The 22056-nt window shown below is 45.4% G+C and overlaps 1 protein-coding gene across 1 annotated transcript in view; it reads right to left on the reverse strand.

Annotated features, from left to right (window-relative positions):
• Window positions 1–3150: 3150 nt before the first annotated feature.
• The window catches only part of wdr27 (WD repeat domain 27), a 46217-nt gene continuing 27311 nt past the window's right edge, over window positions 3151–22056 (reverse strand). The window contains exons 23-24 of the mRNA XM_030378557.1: window positions 15860–15958; window positions 3151–3840 (exon numbers count right to left, since the gene is read on the reverse strand). Of these exons, the coding sequence (XP_030234417.1) occupies window positions 3727–3840; window positions 15860–15958 (213 nt within the window). The 3' untranslated portion in view covers window positions 3151–3726. The remainder of the gene's footprint in view (window positions 3841–15859; window positions 15959–22056) is intronic.

The raw sequence follows: 22056 nt of genomic DNA on the forward strand, positions 1-22056 counted from the left end.
AATACCCCTGGAGCCCGTTCCCTACCTGGACCTGCCACCCCCAAGGTCTGAGTGGTACCCGAATCCTACTGTGTTAAAACAAAAACAAAACTCTTTTAATTTACAAAAACCTGCTTCCCATTCACGAGCCGGCACGGGTGTGTGTGCGCCGTGCGTGCACCTTTGCTACGCAGCTCAGGAACCCCGAGGAGTACAGGAAGGAGTTGGGTAACACATGTCACGGTTTACGGCTGGACCTCTTCCAGGGGTTGTTCTGTTCAGTGCTGTCACATGCCCTGTCCAAGTACTCCAGGCCCTCGGAAATCAGGCAGCTCTCGCTCTCTCTCTCCCCCTCTCCCTCTTCCCGCCTGTCAACATGAATGACAAATTGTTGTGAAAGGCCAAGCCGTGCGCCACTTTGAAACTCATTTGGGTTGGGGTTGGGTCGGCCCTCATTGAAGTAGCGTAAACTCATTCTTCACTGGTGAGATCACAGAAGGGCGTGGGGACTAATGACCTTGCACAGACACGACCTTAGCACCGAATACACACACACATAGCAACTAATGTCTCTCTCTCTCTTTCTCTCTCTCTCTGTCTCTGTCTCTCTGTCTCTCTCTCGCTCTCTCTCTCACACTCTCTCTCTCTCTCTTTCTCTCTCTCTCTCTCTCTCCGTCTCTCTCTCTCTCTTTCTCCGTCTCTCTCTCTCTCTCTCTCTCTCACACTCTCTCTCTCTCTCTCTCTCTCTCTCCGTCTGTCTCTCTCTCGCTCTCTCTCTCTCTCCGTCTCTCTCTCTCACACTCTCTCTCTCTCCGTCTCTCTCTCACACACTCTCTCTCTCTCTCTCCGTCTCTGCCTCTCTCTCTCTCTCTCTCTCTCTCTCTCTCTCTCTCTCTCTCTCTCTCTCTCTCTCTGAAGCGATTGCTGCTTGTGACTTTTCAGGCCCCCTGGTGACATCCTACTAACCAAAGTCCCCCCACGGACACACTACCACATACATACGCAAGTAGACGTCACACACACAAGCCCACAGACGTGGACACGCACACCGACACACACACACACACCGACGGGCACACCGACGCACACCGACACACAAATCATTTTGATGTATTATTTAATTCACATCAAGAGATTTAAGAGAGAAATTAGAAGAAAAAGAAAAGTACCGACTACATAAATGAAGTCCTCTGACAGTTGTAGTCATCATTTTGTTCCACTCTCAAAGCCACACAGGAAGGGAAAAGTAAAGATTTCTGTGAAAGCGATGAGATAGAGAACTGGCAAGAGCCACTCACACAGTGGCAGACAAAAACATTGCGCACTCACACACACACACACTGCACACACACACACAAGCCCGCAAGCACACACACAAGTACAATTTAAGAGCTATTATTCGAGTGTAATTTGTTGCAAATGCTACAGCCATCCGTCAGATAATAACGAGGGAAATGCTCTGTGAGAATGTCTGTTTTGAATTGTCTGCGCCTGCCAGTTTAGATTTTAGCCCGCTCCCGCCTCATTTGTGACCAATGAGCGCATCTCTTTCCTGATTGGATAAGGGAATCCATCAGGCTTGTCAATCACAAGTGTGTGAAGGAAACACTTCTCGATGTTGGAGAAATGTGGGGAGGGACGGAGCAAAGATGGTGAGGCCCTTTCTTTTCTTGTCAAGTTTCAAAATCTCTCTCGCTCGCTACTACTCTTGTCTGCTCTCTCGTTACAACTTTCAAAACTTACCAACAAACTGACAGACACACACACACCCTCTCTCTCTCTCTCTCTCTCTCTCTCTCTCTCTCTCTCTCTCACCACACACACTTACCACACAAAGGCATCACGGTGTGCGTGTGTGTATGTGCGTGATAGAAGTACAATATCATGAGGCTGCCAGTGATGGTGAACAGACACAAGCCTTCTTGGGCTTTGTCGGTGGTGTGAGTAACACACTCCATGGTTCCGTGTGCAGATTGTGAATCACACCACAGTCAGATTGCTGGTTGGGGATGCCAATAAACAGATGAGAAGCCTTATGCAGACAAGAAGAGAGTAACCTGGATGGCATTGTGTGAGTTGGTCTGCAGGAGGCCCAGAGCGAACGGTTTATGAATTCACATTGTTTTCACATATCATTGCAGAGGAAGTTCTTTAACAACATCCACCTTCTGTCCAACTGTAGGCCTACTATTGAAGTATCCGTTCAATAGATACGATGCATCAGTATCAAGTCTATCAAGTCTGATCAAAGATTATTATCATTGTTAAAAAAATTATCCATATTTGGGAAGTAAATTTTATTACAACTGACTGATTGTCAGGTATTGTCTCTACAGCTTTATTTTCCTTTTTCTTATCAATCATGGTGATCTCTTCCGAGACAACAGCAGACATATATGGATAAATAGAGATGTGGTCATAACGCCTTTGAAAAAACGAAACTACTCAAAAAGGTTTATAGGTAGGCCTATCATTTAATACTTAAAACACATATTATTCTTTTGACAGTGTACAGTACTTTGTTTTCTAATGCTTTGTTTGCCAAGGACCTTTCCTCTGCTGTTGTTGGTGACAGTGCGAGAAAGCGATAGGTTGAGAGAGAGCGTGAGAGAGGGGGGGGGGCGGGCCAGCTTCCACGGCGGTAGCAGCATCTGCGCCTCTGGCAGCGGACGCGGTCCCACCCAGTTGATGTCATAGCGTGGAAGGGAAACGATCAGAGCTGCACAAGCGCAGGTCGTTTCTGAACGGCTAGCTAGAGTGGCCCCTGACTGAAAACTTTAAACTTTAAAGGCACCCAATGCAACTTTCGAGGCTTAAAAATAAACATTCAATTTCTAGTCTTTTTTACACGTAGTAAGTTTCAATAACTCCATACCATTACATACCGATATTCAAGCAGCAAAGATGAGACGTCGCTGTGTGTCGAGAACTGATAGAAAATCGATAACAACAACAATGCCGCCATTTTCTTTATTTTTTGTAACCTACAATAAATAAAGCAGGCTTCCAGTCAATGGAAAAATGGCTTCTCCCCACCGGCGATTGTTGTTGTTTACGATTTTCTATCAGTTCTCACCACACAGCGACGTCTCATCTTTGCTCCTTGAATGTCGATATGTAATGGTATGGAGTTATTGAAACTTACTACGTGTAAAAAATACTAGAAATTGAATGTTTATTTTTCATTGAATGTTTACATAAAGTTGCACTGGGTGCCTTTAAAGGAACGTCTGGGTGTGTGAGTGCGGATACCATGTACGTTAACCTGAGGCGGGAGTGAAACCATCAACAAAGCACAACAACGCATGACAGAAATGGGCGGAGGGAAAGCAAGGCAGGAAAGCATTTAATTTGATTGTTTGTTTCCTTGTTTATTGTGTGGTTTGCGCTTCCCTGTTGTGGTTCTTTGTTGTATTGTCTGCAGCTGTTCTATGTGCTGTGTGTTTGAGGAGGATGCCATTCTTTTCGGGTTTTTTTTCGCATGTTGGAATGAAACGAAAAACAAAAGACAGAACGACAAAACAAAATAAATCAAATTAAACAAAAAAATGTAACCCCAAACAAAAATAAATGCATCTGGCTGGTTTCTTAAAAATAAAATCCGCCCAAAAACACATCACCAACTAGAAGACCAGGCATGGCTCCCAGAGGCGCATTGAATTCCCGACCAATCAAAAGGACATAAAATCCCCCAGCCCTTCTCCAATCAGAGGCGGCTGGGGGCGGGGGGAACACAGCCTGCTGCAATTACAGCGGCGAGGTGGGGAGGCCGGGTTGAGCCCCGCTGGGGTCAGGAGACAGACGGGGCCCACCGCTGGGCCGGAACACACCCAGCCGGCCGCCCAGAGTCCCGGTGAGCAGCTGAGGAGAGAGACAGGAAGAGAGAGAAGAGAGAGAGAGAGAGAGAAAAAAAGTGACGTCATGATGACCTTTTGGCTTCTCGAGGGAGGCAGGCGGGAAGTATTTGCCCAAGGAACTCTACTGCCCATCTCTTTGACTTTCACTCCCTCTCCCCCCCCCCCCCCCCCCCCCCCCCCCTCGCTTCCTCTCTCTCTCTATATCTCTCGCTCTTCATTCCCTCTCTTCTCTCCTTGTCTGTCTTCCTGTCTATCTCTCTATCAGCCCCTCATTGTCAATCAATCATCTCTCTCTCTCTCTCTCTCTCTCTCTCTCTCTCTCTCTCTCTCTCTCTCTCTCTCTCTCTCTCTCTCTCTCTCTCTCTCTCTCTCTCTCTCTCTCTCTCTCCCCTTTCTCTATTCCTCTCTATCTCTCTCTCTCGCCCCCTCATTGTCCCTCCCCCTTCTCTCACTCTCTCTCGCTCCACCCCTTTTCTCCCTCCACCCCCCCCCCCCTCTCTATCTCTCTCCATCCCTCCATCACCTTTCCCTCTCCCTCTCTCCCCCCGTCTCTCTCTCTCCTCTCTCTCTGTCCAGACATCTGTTGTGGCATGATTATAATGGAGGCAAGGGTTCTTAACAGCACACCTGCTGTTAAGACCCCCCCCCCCCCCCCCCCCCCAAAAGCAGCATCCCAGCTGCTCCCGGTCCCCACTGTGTGTTTCGTCAGAATTCCCCATTTTCCATACCTGTCTTAAATCAAAAAAGTACAGCTGAAGCGGGCCTGCGGCTCATCGGGCGTTACATAACGCTGTTTGATAATTTGGTACCGCATACTTTTCCCCAGCTTGAGTCCCCGTGAGTCAAGTGTTTACAGATTAATTGGATATGCACGCGGCGATAAAACAAAAACAAATACTTGCTCGGTGTTGTCAGAGCAAGGGTTTGGACAACCGTCATCATATCGCATCCACTCCATACCAAGATGTGACCTCTCGCTTTACTGCCTGTGAATGTCTAGGGAAATATGAAGACCTCAACATACACAATAACATCCCTCCCCACATGGATCAACGCTCACGTTCCCTTTAAACGCCCAGACAGGTGGAACTGCTGCGCTGGGAGCAGGCGGGAGGAGTGATCTTAAAGAAAGCCACGCACCCACAAGGTCAAGTACACACACACACACACACACAGACACACACACACACACACAGACAGACAGACAGACAGACAGACAGACAGAAAGACAGACAGACAGACAGACAGACCTATACAGACACACACACACACACACACACACATAAACACACACACACACACACACACACACACACACACACACACACACACACACACACACACACACACACACACACACACACACACACACAGGTGTGTGTGAGAACATGACCCTGATTAGAAGGTTGATAGGGTAGGCATTGGTAAAAGAAAATCCCTTCCACAAATGCTTAATGGTGCATTTTACGGGATAGCCCCCTGGCCAGCTTTCCCCGTGACTCGATGAATTATTTTTTATTACCAACTTATCTGGATCGGTCTCCTGGGCTCCTTCGTAAAGTCTTTAAACCGAACCAGAATGCGCTGTTAATCTAATGAATCTAAAAAATGCCCACGGGTAATAATGCCCAACCCGATAACATAGAAAAAACAGACACTAAATGTTACGATATTCCCGCCCCGAAACACATTCTTCTGACCTTGGAGAGGTTAGAGGTCACAGTGTGTTGTCACCTGATGTTCTAGAGAGATTAGTGCTATGGTGACGAGGGCTCCCATAACAATGGTGTCAGCTGTCCTTTAAACACAACATTCCTGTGTTGAACACAGAAATGTGTTCACTGTTTAACTTGGTAGAATCGTTTTTCAGTGCAGCTTAAGAATCACACACCCCCGTAGGACTTGATTGGGCATTGTTCTGGAAGTCATATTCCAATTAATTTAAAAAAATCTTGGCAGGATGTTATCAAGCATGTTTTCTGTCAACAACAAAGATAATGTACATCATAATTATAGGGGTTGAACAGTGAATGAATCTTGGAGTAAGGATTGGTTTTGTGGATTTTTGATAGTTATTAATTATTAAGCAGACTGCCGCTCTGAGTCTGGGGATGTTACATAAACTCAAGTACGTCTGTTTGGCCGAAGACGATGGAAAAGAATCACAAATCAATAGTTCAAAGGACAGAGCTGAGCAGTTAGTTGAGTTATTAGCATTCCGGATGAGAGAAAAACTCGATCTGGGCAAAATGTTTTAAACTTAGGCAGACGTGAGCACAGTCTATTGCCCTCCCGTTACGCTCAATAGGCTATTGTTCGGAAAGAGTTCCAGAAATCGGTTTCCAAACAGTTGATCTTCGGACTGTCCCACACAAGCAGGTGCTACGTGGCCAAAGTTGGAAAATGGGCAGGGGAATGGTATTCCATGTATCACTGGTGGGATTTAAACTTCGGGAATGTTTCATTCCCGTAACATGTCTGACTAATAAGACATTGACGTGAAAGCTTTTTTCCAAACTGCCATTGTACGTCAGTATCTGGTTGTTCCTCTTCCTGTGAAAGGCAAACTTGTGCCGTGGAGAACCCCCGTACATGAATGGCTGTGGGTCTGCAGCCTTAACCTCAACCACTGACTGCATCCGCTAATGAGTTCGACCAACTTCGCTGCTGGGGTGGTTAACCATAAGATGCCCTTCTAGTTGGCTCTCAGCTCAATTCCCAGGGAAACCCCAATTTCCAGGGTTTCCGTCTTTGCCGTGTACTGCCACCAGTTGAAGTACATGCACCATCTGTAATGTCTCTGAGTTTACCAAGATTAGTCCGGGACTGATTGGTTGGTGCTGCATAAAGCCAGGTAGCAGACTGGAGCTCACTTAATCCAACAGTGGTTTCCCTTAGGAGGCACAGCTGAGCGTAGTTAGCGGTTGGCCCCGACGTTTATGTAAAAGAAGACCTTCCTTGTACTGTACATACAGTATATACAGTCCAGCCATATTAAAGCTTCAGTATTTTGCCAAGATGGATAATAATCACTTACGTTGCATTATATTAGATTTAGAACCAACTACCAATCTGTCTATCCATCCCCTTCCACCCGTCCTTCCGGAATGTATGGAGGGAAAGGAATACCGCTAAACATCCAGAATGGAGTGTGTGTTCCCCGACAGAGGACAACTGCACACACACACACATCTGGATCATTTTAACCGGTGACATATTCTGGATACATTTGATCCGTCCGTGCGCGGGCCAAGATCCTCAGTTCATCACTTCCTGTGCGTTGACAGCCTCACGCCGTTGACATCCCGCCAGCCGGTTGTGGAGGAGAGATCCCCCTTCAGCTCCGTCTCACGCCAATGTGATACTCTGGAAGAGCCAGCAAGGCCCACCTCTGTGTTTACTGTCTGACCCCCGTCAGCCCAGCAGTCTGCTGGCCGCGCCCAGGGGCCACCACATCAGTGGAGAGACCCAAGGAAAGAATAGCAGTGGCTTCGGTTTGCTGAGTGGTCGCTCAAGGTCAACCAAAGGCCATCGGACGATCACGGAAAGAAACGAGGCGACGGGTCAGCGGAGACGCCATCTGCTATCATTCTCACGGAAACATGTTGGATTTGATAGGACACACCGCCATGCAGACATATGGACACAGGAGTGTCAAAAGCGTACGAGCGCCATTGAGGTGATTCATGGCTCATGTGTTGGCCTGGATGCAGCGACGGTCAGAGCTTCAACCCGGAGAGACAGCTGCTAGTGTCATTGAGGGGTTACGGTCCTACACTTAGTTCAACACGTCAATCGTAAATGTGCTCTCGCTCGGGGAAGCGCCGATGGGAACCGCTCCCTGTGTACTCTGCAGAGCGCCATAATGGGTTCGGAAACTGTGTGAACGTTATCAGACGCTCCGCAGGAGTTTTACGAGGGCCTAATGGTTTATGTGGCGTTTTGATTTCGTACACTGTGAGCTTGTTTAGGGGTTCGAACGTCAGATGTTTGCGTGATCATCAATGTGTGGAGAAATTTTCGTTTTCACGCACAAAGGTGCAGGAATACTTTCAATTCAGATATTAACAGCTTATGTGTTCACCCTTGACACTGTGTTGTCTTGTTTAGTTGAATTGTATTAACATAAGCCCCTCATCAATTACTCAATATCTAATATATAAAGCCTTTCTTAAGCCCAATGTCCAATAAATACATCAATTATCCTCCATTGTCATACTATTGATTTAGATAAAGCAGAAATCCAGGTTATTCAAATATTAGTCTTGATTAAATTGGCTCCAGGGCTCCTGCTGAGCTCATCGTTTGGATTTTGAAACACATTAAAGGTGACAACCATCGTATACAACCGCCTCCCCATGGTTCATTCTGCAAGGCCGGACACACTAACCTGCTTCCTCGAACTCCACATTGATATGCCTCTGGTTACTGCCTATTTCCTTGAACTCCACATTGATATGCCTCTGGTTGCGGACTGTTTCCTTGAACCAAACATTGATATGTCTCTGGTTACAGCCTGTTTCCTCGCCTTAGCTCCTAGATGCCCATGGGTTATAATTTGATTGAATATCCCTGTGAGGACGAGAAGCTGGGCTGCCGAGAGGGCCATTAATTAGTCAAACCTCCAATGAATGAATGTGTCCTTCAGGGCCAGATATGCACCTGAGGCTTGGCCTAATGTCCGCCAACACTGCCAAAAAATGCACAGGTCTACTCCTATGGAACCGGGAGTTAGATCCTGAACAAGGAATGCAATGAGAAACCACTCAAGATTTTACAAGAGGGCAAAATGGAGCGACATTAACAGTTGAGCCTTCTCATTACTGAGCAAATAAACCCTGGGGGGCTGTGTAGGGTGGTCTTTGAAGTGTTGTACAGGGACGTCGGAGCAGAGAATATAATAATACTGTCGGCCTTTTGAATGTGAAATACAAAAGGGTTTCAGGACCGGGAAATGTAAATATAAGGATCTCCTATAGCCAACCCGGAGACGGGCGAGGCAGCAATTTACCAGGACTGCGTCTTGATCCCTTAACCCCATCCTTCTTTATACATGTCTGTTTGTGTGCTGGGCTGATCCGCAAGAGAGACGAGCAAGTATGTGGAAGGACTTCAGGCAGACATTAGATGAGAGGAGAAAGGAATCAAGGTTAATCAGAAGCAGACTCTGAAGACCCAGCCAAGCTCTTAACAGAAACGAACCGACCAAATCTGGGGAGTTTAGACCGACTTTTCATCTCTCTGTAGCCCATGGGTTACTTGTGAGTCAACGAAACAAAGAGACAACATCTTTGTTATGGTATTATGCATGCTCATGTAAATCAGCCCTACATTTATGTGACATTATGATTGCAGTTTTTTCTATTGTTTTACTGTTATTGTTTTTGTCCCACCATTTTTAGTCCTTCCATATGCAATAGTTCAGTAATTGCTTGATAGACTCGTGCTGCGCGCTGCCGTGGTGGACAGTGCCCACTGCCGGTATCGCTAACAAATTGGTTCACACAACAAAATGTTTCAGCAGGGCCTACTACTGGACTGAGTAGGACCGACGGTTGATGAGTTTAGGGGTAGCTGGCTCGTATTGAATTACTGCGTACATTGAAAAGATAACAGCACAATGACAAATTACAAACACAAATTATGAAGACAATCAATTTGAGTAGAAAAGTAAAATCTGACCTTGCAACGCAATATGACGAAATGGACCTGATCTTCAACAATTATTATTATTTTAAATCATTTGGATTTGGCCTTAAAGGACCCTTTTTTCACCCTCACCAGGTCTTCACGTGATATATCATTCCGAGCCATTTCAAAATCCATCCACTTGTGACATCAGAAATGGGGCTGTCCATCAAGGTGTATCATGGATAGATTAAAGCCCCGGTCACCTTCCTGCTGGACTGTACCAACTGTTTGCCCGGGGTTGAATAGGGGCCCCCTTTATATTTTCAAGTTTCAAGTTCAAGTTCACTTTATTTTATACCCAGAGGTAGATTTTGATTGCAGTATAGAGTCATCATAATACACACACATGGGAAAAAGACATGGAGGAACATATCAAACATCATCCAGCTAAGAACAGTAGAACAAAATGGCAAAGGGGCTTCCTTCCAACTTGGCATAGTGACCAACTTTGATATTCTACAAAAGGCACAAAGTGGGACCACCAGCATGCACTGCATTAAACAAGCCTTCCCTCCCTGAAACCAAATAAAATAAGCTACCCCTCAAATCATTACAATTCTACATCAAATCAATCCCTCCAAGAGGAACGCCCAGACCACAGTGCAGCTCAGTGTCCCCATCACGTGATCTGCCCAGGGGCTTAGGCAAGGCACGACCCTCGTTGTCGCTCGCCGCTGACCGCCTTCCGTGTTCAAACAGTCGTGCTTGAGAACGGCGAGCGGTCAGCGGCAGTGGTAGGGACTGAGAGAGACTTGATGTACATATCCCTCTGTGCTGATGGAAGCTGGAGAACAAGAAACAAGATCAATTGGCCACCTGACGGTATAATTGACAATAGCATTTGTTATGTTAACTACAATGCTATTAATACTGCAACGTTAATTGAGATTGATGTATGTCGCGCCCGACAAATAACAAAACAGTGGCTCTGACACTGTGGCGGGGATGTTGATTTGTGGCTGCTTAGGAGAAGTATACGGTGGCTAAGCTCCAGCTATTTGTTGAAAAGCCCACTCTGGATGTAATTAGAAGGCAGCCCCGACCGGCCATGTGCCTTCTATAGCGCCACAATTAGGTTTTTGTGGGAATTTTCTGCCTACTCGAGAGAGCCATACCTGGTTTTCATCAGTAACTCAAATCCGCAAGGACTGCAGTTCTTTCTTGTTGCTCATAGTCAGAATTAAACATTTATTGGGGATGGTTAAAACAGTTACAACTCAATTACTTCCATTCCTTCTATTCTGATTGAAAGGTCAATAAAAAAGGTAAGTGATTGATTTAGTAGGGGATGTTTGTTGTATTTTCCTGGCAGGTCTACTCTTAAAAAAAGCCCTCCTCCTCTAAAATGAAGCACACACAAGCTAACGTGATTCATTATGTTGATTGATTCCCTGTTCTGGCAGGGCTAAGGCCATTCTCCGAGCCCAGGTTCTGCTGCTGTTGTCATGCCTCTAGATTTAGCGGCAGACCCATTGGAGCCCACCAGTTATGTCGCACATCTGTAAGGGTCACGGCTTCCACGTAGACCGACCCTGACGGACGGCCCGGGTCGGAGATGGTGACTGACACACACCTGAGGACAGAGGGAACTATCGTATCCGATAGAGTATGTGTAGAGCTTCAGATGAACAATGGCCCAAATCCAAATGAGAGAAAATGGCAGTGATGGGGACCACACGGTGATTTTTTATAAGCCTCTCTTTAGTATGTATCGTTATTTCACTTTATGCTGCGCAAAGTGACTGAAAACCATTCTCTTGGACCCATGACATGGGAAACATGGAAGTGGAAGTAAGATCAAAAGTTAGCATGAATGTGTTTCATGTGGACATCTCTCTGCTCGGATCATCCTGCTTGCGGCCCTGCACACGTTTGACATGACTGAATTGCTCTGAGCAAGAATGTTATTTTTCTTGTCTACAAATAGCAACTTTGAATCCTAACATCTGCATATTTTTTCTTTGTGGCTGACCATCTCCACTCCTTAAATACACCCATCTTTCCCACTGGCAAACTGCTGCGTATGGGGTGAAAATGACAGGGTTGCTGATCAGGTTTGTCAACTGTTACCCTAGCATTTAGTTCCAAACATTATATTACATTATAACATTATAGTTAAAAAATATGTAACTTGTCTTTATGCCTAAGAAAATGTGCATTGGATCAAAAGTGGTGTCCCTTAAGATCACGCACTGCTGCAGATATACTGGCTTGAAATGACTACACATCATGTGTGGTGCACATCTAAACCGTACGAACGAAACCTTAGAAACAAATATTTTGAAGGCTGCATAGTATGCATTGGCCTTTATTAAAAGAGCTTATGTTTGTCTCTTCCACCGTCAGAGGCCAGAAAGTTGAATGTGGTTTGATGGATGTACTTACTCTCATGTTTTTTTCCTACCCATACTCCCTTCAACAGCAGGAACCATGATTAATCAAACCAGTAAATGTTTTTCCATGCCTAAAAAGTCAAATGTTTCTAGTCTTTGGCCAATTGCTGCAACTTTTTTTTTTGGTGGAAACGAACCCCTTGAAACGCTTTAATATTGATGGCTGTGATGCGCAATTTCCGTCTCTGTACAATGCGTTTCTTTTAAGAAACTTCTACGGACCAGTGATTTGTTAGACCTGCAGTAAACCACCTTTAATCTTTTGGCAAGTGCTGCAGTTTAGAGGATAACAGTGGTATTTATAACACACTGTTCTGTGTTCCTCTCCATTTAATCACATAATTAGTCCGAACCGCTGCACTCAACAACGTCGACCATCTTAAGTGGAATGATCCATTTTGGATGTGCACGGAACACTGTCAAAATCTCCCCATAGCCTACTCTCCTTTACCAGTCTTCCCTGCATCCGTAGGTCTTCAAGGTCTTTATTTAAATCACCTGGCTCCTCCTTTTCTTGTCACACTAATTGAATTAGAATTTGTGAGGGAGAAACTTATAAAAAGCATAAATGTAAACTGCGATTTCTTATTGATAATTTAGTGAATTTACACATTTAAATCACATTTAAACTTCATTAAATATATAACCACACATCTTCCAATATTATAAATCAACATTATCCAGAGACAGTGATTGGGGAACCAGAATCATCCAACAGAGACATATTGAAGGAAGGTTGAGAGTGATGCAAGTTGACGGGCTCTGATTGATGAAGTGTGCTTTCATACTCTGCAGATCGCTCCTCAGTCCGCTAGTCAAACATGCAACACTCATTTTCCACTTGGGGAAGTTGCCTCTGTCCAGCGCTGGGATGTCAGGGCTGAACGGAACAAAAGACTCTGTGAGGGCCCGGTTCTTCAGTCCAAAAGGAAATCAACAGAGTCCCATGGCAAACGCGGCCCAAGTCGTAATGCTGCACTTTTAAAGGCTATGTTATGTGCAAAAGGAGCTTCGGTCAGTCCTCTGGGGGATCTTTACCTTGGTAATAAAGTGCTACCTTTTACGAATTGTTCCTCTGCAAAAAAAGCCTCTGAGGATTTCTTTTGGAAGAGATATAGACGGGATATCGGAAGCACTTTTCGAGTTTAAATTTTGCTCTGCTGTAATGACAATTCAAGACTTTCACAGACATTTGTTCTGTTTTGGGTTTTTGGAATACCTTGATTTCTTGAGTAAGAGAGTTTTTCCTTTCCTGTTTAAGGGCCTAGGGGCTGTTCTTGTTTTTGAGTTGAGCTGAGTAAGTAAAACTTTACTTGAATCTGGACTTGTAATTGTGTCTAAAATAGGTAGCAAGGCTCGGGAACATTCTTTAAAAGTGCAGTGTTTACAATTTAGTGGCCTCTAGCGGAACGGATTTGGCAGAAATTGAATATAATATTCATTAGTATGTTGAAATGAGGAGGGAACAAAGGGCAGATGGAAAATAAGACGCTATGATTATGTTACCTTGGAATGAGCCCTGTCTATCTGGGGTCCCCTTCCCCAGAGTCCAGGGGCCCTCTTCCCATGAGCCCACCATGTTGCAGCGCCATGTTTCTACAGAAGCCCGGAATGGACAAACGGCACTGTAGAGAACCAGTTTTTAATTCAATCAACTTTCAAAGCACGCACGCGCACACACACACACACACACACACACACACACACACACACACACACACACACACACACACACACACACACACACACATATACACACATATACACACAGTCCTCTAGGGGAATAAAAGTCTCAAGTTACTTAAAATGTTTAACTTTAAAATACCTTAATATAGATCAAGTAAATATTTTTGGGACTCTTGGAAAAAGTCAAAATTACCGATTGGCAGAAATGACTCAACAAAACCAACTTTAGCCCTTGGCCCTTTTCCCTTCTCTTCCAGGATGAACAGCACAGTGAGTTATATCTGGACGGGACGTATTGTGTGGTCAAGAATCATTAAGGTAATATAAATAACGTAGGACATAAACGAAAACAGACGTTAATGTGGATTTAATATTATGACATGAGTGCTGTAAAAAAATTATCTACGTGGACAGGTCCGACGTTAATACCGGAGCCAACTGTTCAACATAGTAACACACACACGCGTGTACTTTGCTTACCCAAAATACGTGTCCTGTCGCCCACTTGTAATTCACGGTTGGAATACAATTTGGGTAATTTGTTAATCTCAATATAAATCAATATGACTGTTCCGTGGTTTTGTTTGCCAACGCTCTATTTCACACTTAACACATGAGTAGCTCCATTGTGCTCGTAGAATACTGTTGAGAAAAACAGATTACAAGATATATCTGCTGTTGTACTACATATCTAAATGTTTTCTTAAACATAACAACTGCAAAGATAAGCCACAATAAATTGGCTTCTTGTACAATAAATTACAGCTTTTTGTCCTAACCACACACAAAGCACACCTACACCTACACGTACACAGACACACACAAACACACAAATTTTCTCACACACACAAACACATTCTCTCACAAACACACACACTCTCTCATGCACACACACACACACACACACACACACACACACACACACACACACACACACACACACACACACACACACACACACACACACACACACACACACACACACACACACACACACACAGCGATGTTGACCTTACCCTTGGGGAAAAATAACAGCGAGCCAACCCTGTTTGACCTCCACCTTGGGCTGTCACTCTCCCATTAATGCCACACTGACACACAACCAGGAAGTCACCGATCGGGAAGCCCTGCTTGCATAATGTGTCTCAAACATTGCACAATGAACGTTAATCAGGTATGCTATTTTTGCAAATTGTTTGATGTGATGCCATGCATCGCATGATAACACCACTAATCTGTTGTCCTGCACCCAGAAAGACTAGACATTTAGATTAGCAATGCAGGTGGAATGTGATGCATACTTTGTTGTACCTCCCAGTAAACCTTCATTCTGACTTTACCCAAGAAAATCTAAATTATTAAATTCTTCAAAGATCACTCAATCAGGACAAGACTAAATCGAACAGGGCATGCGTACATAGTCACTCAATCACAACCAAAGGGGTGATGGCCTTCTACACTAGGTCTAAAGGCAGGGGGTTGATTCACACTCTCAACCTCTTCAGCCTTCATGACCTCGGTGACCCTGGCCTTAAACGGAGACCGGTTATCCCCACTCCTCATCTTCCAGCTGTCAAGCCGTCCTGGCATGCTCCAGACTAGCTACAAGGTCCGGCATGTCAACAATGCCCGACGGAGATGATGTTCGCTAGCCAGAATTTATTTTACTGAGGCCATCAAAAGCCAAATGTGCTTTTGGAGATTCATGTGAGATTCATTGAATTCCAAAACAAAAAGCGAATAGTTTTTTTATCTGGGCTTAAGTGTCGGCTGTATTGCCAACATTTGGACACCAGATAAGAGTTTTACGAATGAATTTAACCAAACCACACCAAGTCAAAACTAATGGAAAATAAATACCTTTATGAAAACTGCTCAATTGCAATAAAGATCTGTGTATGTGTTAAAGTAAACGCTTCACACTTTCCATTAAGTGCTTCAAAAGGCTGACTAGGTACTTTAAAGTACGTAACCCTTAAGCTAGATATAGATAGATAGAGATGGATATAAAGAGATAGACACAGCTTGGTGTAGCTTGATATGGATATGAATACATAGATAAAGTGTGACGCAGATAAAGACGGATAGAGATCGATAGATTTGGAATAGATAGAATGGATGGAGCCAGACAGATATAGTTGGATGTAGATATATACAGAGATAGGGAGAGATTCTATATTTACAAGAGGCTCATGCAGAAAGATGTCGAGCTTAGTGTGGTAGCATGCGTATAGAGTGTGGGACAGTCCTCACCTCAGGTGTGGCGGGGTTGAAGGCCACACGCAGAACGGTGTCAGAGTCTCTGTGGAGCTTGTGGAGGAACCTGTTGCTGCGGAGGTCATATATGTAGGCCTGGAGATAAAGACCGCAGTAAAACACACTAATGTACACATGAATGGCACTCAATCAAAGGCTACATAAACCGAACAATATGTCAGATCTGGAGAGGCACTTCAGCGCTCTGTAGTTTAATAATACTTTATCAGTCACAGGTTGAATTGGACTAGGTTTGGACGTCTCTCTCTCTCTCTCCCTCTCTCCCTCTCTCTCTCTCTCTCTCTCTCTCTCTCTCTCTCTCTCTCTCTCTCTCTCTCTCTCTCTCTCTCTCTCTCTCCCCCTCCCCCCCCCCCCCCTCTCCCCCATTGACATGAGCACAGATAAGTCCAGACGGGGATGTCTGCTACCAGACGACGACTCATCAGATTCCTGCAGCTGTTCCTCATTATACCTCCTGGAGAGGTTGGGCGCATGCTCTCCAGCGCGCTTTCCAGCTCACTACCTAGCACGGTGCCTAGCTCACTACCTAGCACGGTGCCTAGCACACTACCTAGCACGGTGCCTAGCACACTACCTAGCGCAATACCTAGATCACTGCCAGGCTCACTCCCTACCTCACTGCCTAGCACACTACCTACACACTACCTAGCTCACTTAATAGCTCAATACCTAGCTCTCTTCCTACCACACTACCTATTACAGTACCTAGCACAGACCTACTCTTTACTCCATGCAATTTAGAGGGCATTAGAAATAAGGGGTGCCGGAAAATATGGCCTGTGAACCTTCTAGAACAACTTTATTAAAGGGCGATACAAATAAGACGGACTTCCTTGACCTTATAGAAACCATTACTGTGAATACATATTTCAATAGTACGTGCTTACACACACGTGCACACCTAAAGCATGCTGTGATAATAACCCCAATCTATAACAGGATAACGTTGCAGTGCGTTTCCACTCATCAAAGATCGGTCCTGGGACATAGTTTGGTGTCAAATGGTCCAGGGTGCATTTTTAGACCGTGCACGTTTCTTTTCCATGATTGTTTAGTGAAATATGGAGAGTGGAGACAAGTACAAAATGTGTTTGGCCGAAGGAAATCTCAGGGCAGCAACAAATAAAGACTGGCTCGCTCACTACCGTGCACATTATCGGATTCCAAGAAGCGCTGGAGCCGTCCAACAGCCCGGTCGCCTCCATTGGCCGCCCTGAGTTCCCGCAAATTAATAACCGACAGCGGCGGCCGCGGCAGCAACGATCATATGTTATTCCGCTGCTCTCACCGAACACACGTACCATGAGGGGGGGGGCTGGGGGCGGGGAGTGAAGAGGGAGACGCTGCTCCGAAAGGCTTTGAAAGGCGAGTATAGGGGACGGCATGGAAAAGCAATTAGGCAGTTGTGCATCAATGTGGATGTTTCGTCGGAACAAAAAGGTCCCGGTCCAAACGGAGATCTTTGAGTCAGGCTGGGGCGCTGTCCTCGCGTCGAGCGGGAGGTGAGTGTGATAGAGCTTCTGCTGCTCTCAGGCTTTCCACTCCCATTAGGATTCACCCGATGCTACTTAAGAGGCCTCGGCACGGTGCGTACTGAGCACTACTGGAGGATCTGAATTCATCATTTTCCGAACGTTGGCTCAAAACGAAAAAAAACAATGTCTTTGCTGAGCGCTGCTGAATCCCTCTCCGATCGTTGCCCCTATAACCATCCTGAGGAAGACTCTGATCGGGGCCTGGGGAGGGGGAGGGGGCTGTGGGCTTAAAGCTGGGGAGGAAGGCCAGCACTGCTGTGGGGCTCTGAGCCAGGACCTTGATGGGGTGCTTGAGAGGAAGAGGAGGAGGAGGAAGGTCAAGGCCCTCCTGTGAGAAGCCGTCTCATCCTCTTCATGATGAGCTGTGGCGAATGAGGGGCAGCTTCAGCAACAGGCTCATCACTCCTCCAAAGGAGCTTTTCATTCCTTTGACCCGACCGCCTTGAGATTGTACAACAACCCCCCTCCCCCACCCACCCCCTTATCGATTTGCTGAATCATTTGGATTTGTTTGACACATACGTCTGCACATAGAGCTGCATTCATTAAGTGTCAAATTAAGCAGAGGCTGACATTTAAGACCACCATCATAAGGTTCAGAGACTAAAGGGCTGATTATGGTTTGACGTTCACGCAACGCAAAGACCGCTCAGACGCTTCGACGCAGCCGTGAACCTTTATGGTTCTGCGTCAGGTTTTGGTAAGCGGACCAATCACAGCCCTTGCTGCTGTGTCGCCTTTGACGGAAGGTTAAAAAAAAATTTTAGCCGCGGTGGACACAAGGAGGGTCCGCAAGGACGTAAGGGGTCCGTAACCTCCTTGCGTTGTGTGAACGTGGGACCATAATCAGCCCTTTACGCTGATATACTACGATTAAATGTTCTGATTCAACCTTCACGTTAGTGTCCCTTCAAACACCTCAAGAGGACGTATTTATCATTTGTTCAAAGAGCATTTGAATAATTGGCCGTGGAAAATCCATGTATCCTTTGCATACACGGCCAGGTTGAGATAGCTCATTTAACGGTCTAATGGTCCGGCAGTATTTCAGCAGGGCATCTGTTGCGTGAGTCAGTGACTATACACTGTGAGGGGCCAGCGGGCAGTAAAGCTTTGTGACTTTGGAAATTCTTTATGAAGACATGATGGATGGCTAAGGAGTGATGATGAAGCCATAAGCTAGTGGAGGAAGTTGGCCTCCACCCGAGACTTTATTGTCACACGAGTAAACCTGTAAAAGGCCAGCAGTCACCCTTAAAGCACTAAACGAAAAACTCAAAACACCCATGTTTTTCCTGAGCAAGAATATCATCAAATGTTTTACTTTATCAAGGAGGCCAAGATCCATGTTGGATTTACAACGTGCCGAACATGGTCTGAGTCAAAACGATGGGAAAAACCAAATTGATCAAGCATGCTTTTATTTTGAAGTCCCTTACGTGACACACTTTTCCCCAGTCAAACAAAGTACATGATTCAACAGTTTGTAATGGAAGCCCGAATGAGCTGCTCCTGCTGCTGGGATTGATAAGTTGCGAAGGAAATGGAAAGTGCGCCACAAAGCAACATTCATTGTCTATAATCACAGACCAGAATAAACATGACAAATTTAAATTACATGTTTTGGAGACTATGTAGGATAGGTTGACTATAACAACCTGCCCTACACAAATGTTTGCTATGGTTCGAACATAAGGCCGGTTTTGACTGGAGTTGAACTTTAATCCAATCAGATAAGTGGTTGGGATTTGTTCCTAGTTGTATAGACAACATTACAAGATATCAACAGGAAGAAATATAATTTCCTTTGGTGGTGAAACCAGATGATTTATTCCTAATGAATCACTCACTCCAGCATTTTTTTCGTGACCCTTTTTAACTCCATTGCGGCATGCTGGTAATCATGCGCTGAGAGTGGATTCTGAAAGCTAAGTCATACCAATCATCTGTTTCAATGAGGATCGTGGGCACAGACCACCAGGAAATGTACATTTCTCGAGATGGCTGTGGCCAGGCAGGGCTTCCAGGCATAGCGGCAAGGGGGGTTAAGAGGGGGGGGGGGGGGGGGGGGGGGGGGGGCAGTCAACTATATGAAATGCATCGAGGCAAAGCCCTGGGAAGTAAAATACCAGGCGGCTGTACTATTGACATTTGGACATGAGACCCTCGATGAGGTCAGCGATCTATGTTCGCAATACATGGTAGAATATGGAAAAGTATTACATTGAAAGTTCATGTTGCCATTCCACGACCACAAAGTCTAGTAAAATTATACAGCCTAGCCTGTGCCAGTGATGTAACTGCGGCCTGGTGGTGGACATGCGCCTTGGAGTAGGGCGCTGCCACTGCCCGTGTTATGTCTTCTTATCCGGCCACATAATATCATGTATGTTTTTATGAATGGATCGATGCTGTCCACTGTTTGAATCCAATGGACAGCATCGATCCATTGTGCTACAGCTCAATTTACCGTGTAGAAACTGTCTTCCTGTCTTGACAGGAAGAGGGAAAACAACCTGGTTTTGTATTTATGTTATCAGGTTGTGAAAATTCAGTGCAGTACAAGTTTGCATATCAACACCATTATTGGTGCAATTCTTCATCTTCTGTAGTGGTGAGAAAGACTTTGTATATATATGTTCCTATCTATAATAGACATGTGATCTATGTTTTTATGTATCCTTAAACTGATGAAAGAAGGTATATGAAGCATCCGGGTGGCTTGGATCTGCAGTTCAGTCCAAATCGACTGCATGAAGTTTCATGAAAAGAAGAAAATAATGAAAAGAAAGAAAAGTAAATTCCTATAAACTGTGTTCCCAAATGGACCTTCAGTTTTATAAGTCTCATTGTGCAGCGAGAAGCCACTGCTATGAGCAACAAATTCATCACCGACAGGTGTGCCTGTTAAAGGCCTAGTAAAGCCTGGGTTGCCTTCAGAAGTTCCAGAGGATATAGATGTCATAACGATGTCCAAGCTATGCTTGAAGTCCTTGCCAGGACATAAACTGTGTTATGTGCACATTTAGCACATTCCCCCCCACCCTCAAGTCTGTTTCAACCAGGCGATGAAAGGCCACGGCACAAAGTGCAAGGACAATGCTTTATTGTCTGTGGTCTCTGAAGGATGCCTCGTGCAAAACACAAAGGTGTCAAATAGAAAAAATGGACGCCAGAAGGTTTGGATGTTTGGAAAATATGGTATGGATGTTTGAAAAATATGAAAATGGATTATACACGAAACAACACGTGTGCTGTAAATCCCAAAGTGAACCAATTACTACAACTAAAAATATCACCTTTACTTGGGCCTGAAATTAGCCTGCTCTGCTTGGAGGGTGGGGGGGTGGGGGGTCTACTTAACGGTCTAGCTGGAGCACTCAGAGGGGTCCACATGTGGGGGTCTTGAGGCTCCCCCTCCTGAGAAATCGGAGCTACTTTAAATACATTTCCAGCCTTTCTACAAAACCTCAAACGGGGAATTGAAATGATTTATTTATGAAGAATTTGGGGGAAATCTTATTTTGTAAAGCCCCATTGGCAAGCGTGGAGATCTAATATGTGCATTAGCCTATAAGCCTATCATTTCCAGTAACAAATAGTGTCCCCAGTTGCTGCCATGCGATTAGCCTCGGCCGGGCGGCTGAACTCTTCCAATGGTACTGGCTCGAAGCGTGTTTGTTGAATTCCCCTTTTTCTTCTCTAATGCAGATTCGAAACACCTGTGCCTGTAAAAAAAGGGGTCTATCGTTTATCGCGCCGCATCTGCGGTACGGGAAACCGAGCACCGCGTCTAACTCTGTCCAGTACTCTGTCCATGGTCTCCCTCCGCACAAGCTCAGGTTAAACTGCCCATGCCGTTGTGCCGACGAAACACTCAGGGAAGGCCAAATATCAAGGCGTGGAAGGCCCACCGTGGTTCAGGCCAGGGGCTGAGGAAGGAGCCAGGGTTGTATTGGTGCTTGCACAGTGGGGCTAGTGTGTGGGGCTGTGCTGCCTGCTGATTGGAGTGGTTACTAGGTATTTTGATAAGGAAATGGTGCATTAAGGTAGCAGATGACAGTGGGAGAGGACGGGGCGAGAGAGAGAGGGAGAGAGATTTTGATGAAGGGCTAACACAGGAAATGGTGCATTAAGGTAGCAGATGACAGTGGAAGAGAACGGGGGAGAGAGAGAGAGAGAGAGAGAGAGAGAGAGAGAGAGAGAGAGAGAGAGAGAGAGAGAGAGAGAGAGAGAGAGAGAGAGAGAGATTTTGATGAAGGGCTAACACACACACAAACACACACACAAACACACACACACACACACACACACACACACACACACAGACACACACACACACACACACACACACACACACACACACACACACACACACACACACACACACACACACACACACACACACACACACACGCCTTGCAACCAGGCAGCTGAGTTTGAAATAATTATGAACAGCAGGAGATTAAGTGTTAGAAGGTATGAGAAGACTCACGAAACAAAATGCCATGTGCAGCCTTAAATCAGAACAACAATGTCATTTTGCAAATCTCCCACACCGAGACTCTCCAGAAGCAGAGAGCAGGGCACGCTAACTGGTAATTAACCATGAACAAATGACATGACTGACTGCAAACA

Source organism: Gadus morhua, chromosome 15 (assembly GCF_902167405.1).
Source record: "Gadus morhua chromosome 15, gadMor3.0, whole genome shotgun sequence".
In the NCBI taxonomy this organism is placed as follows: Eukaryota; Metazoa; Chordata; class Actinopteri; order Gadiformes; family Gadidae; genus Gadus; species Gadus morhua.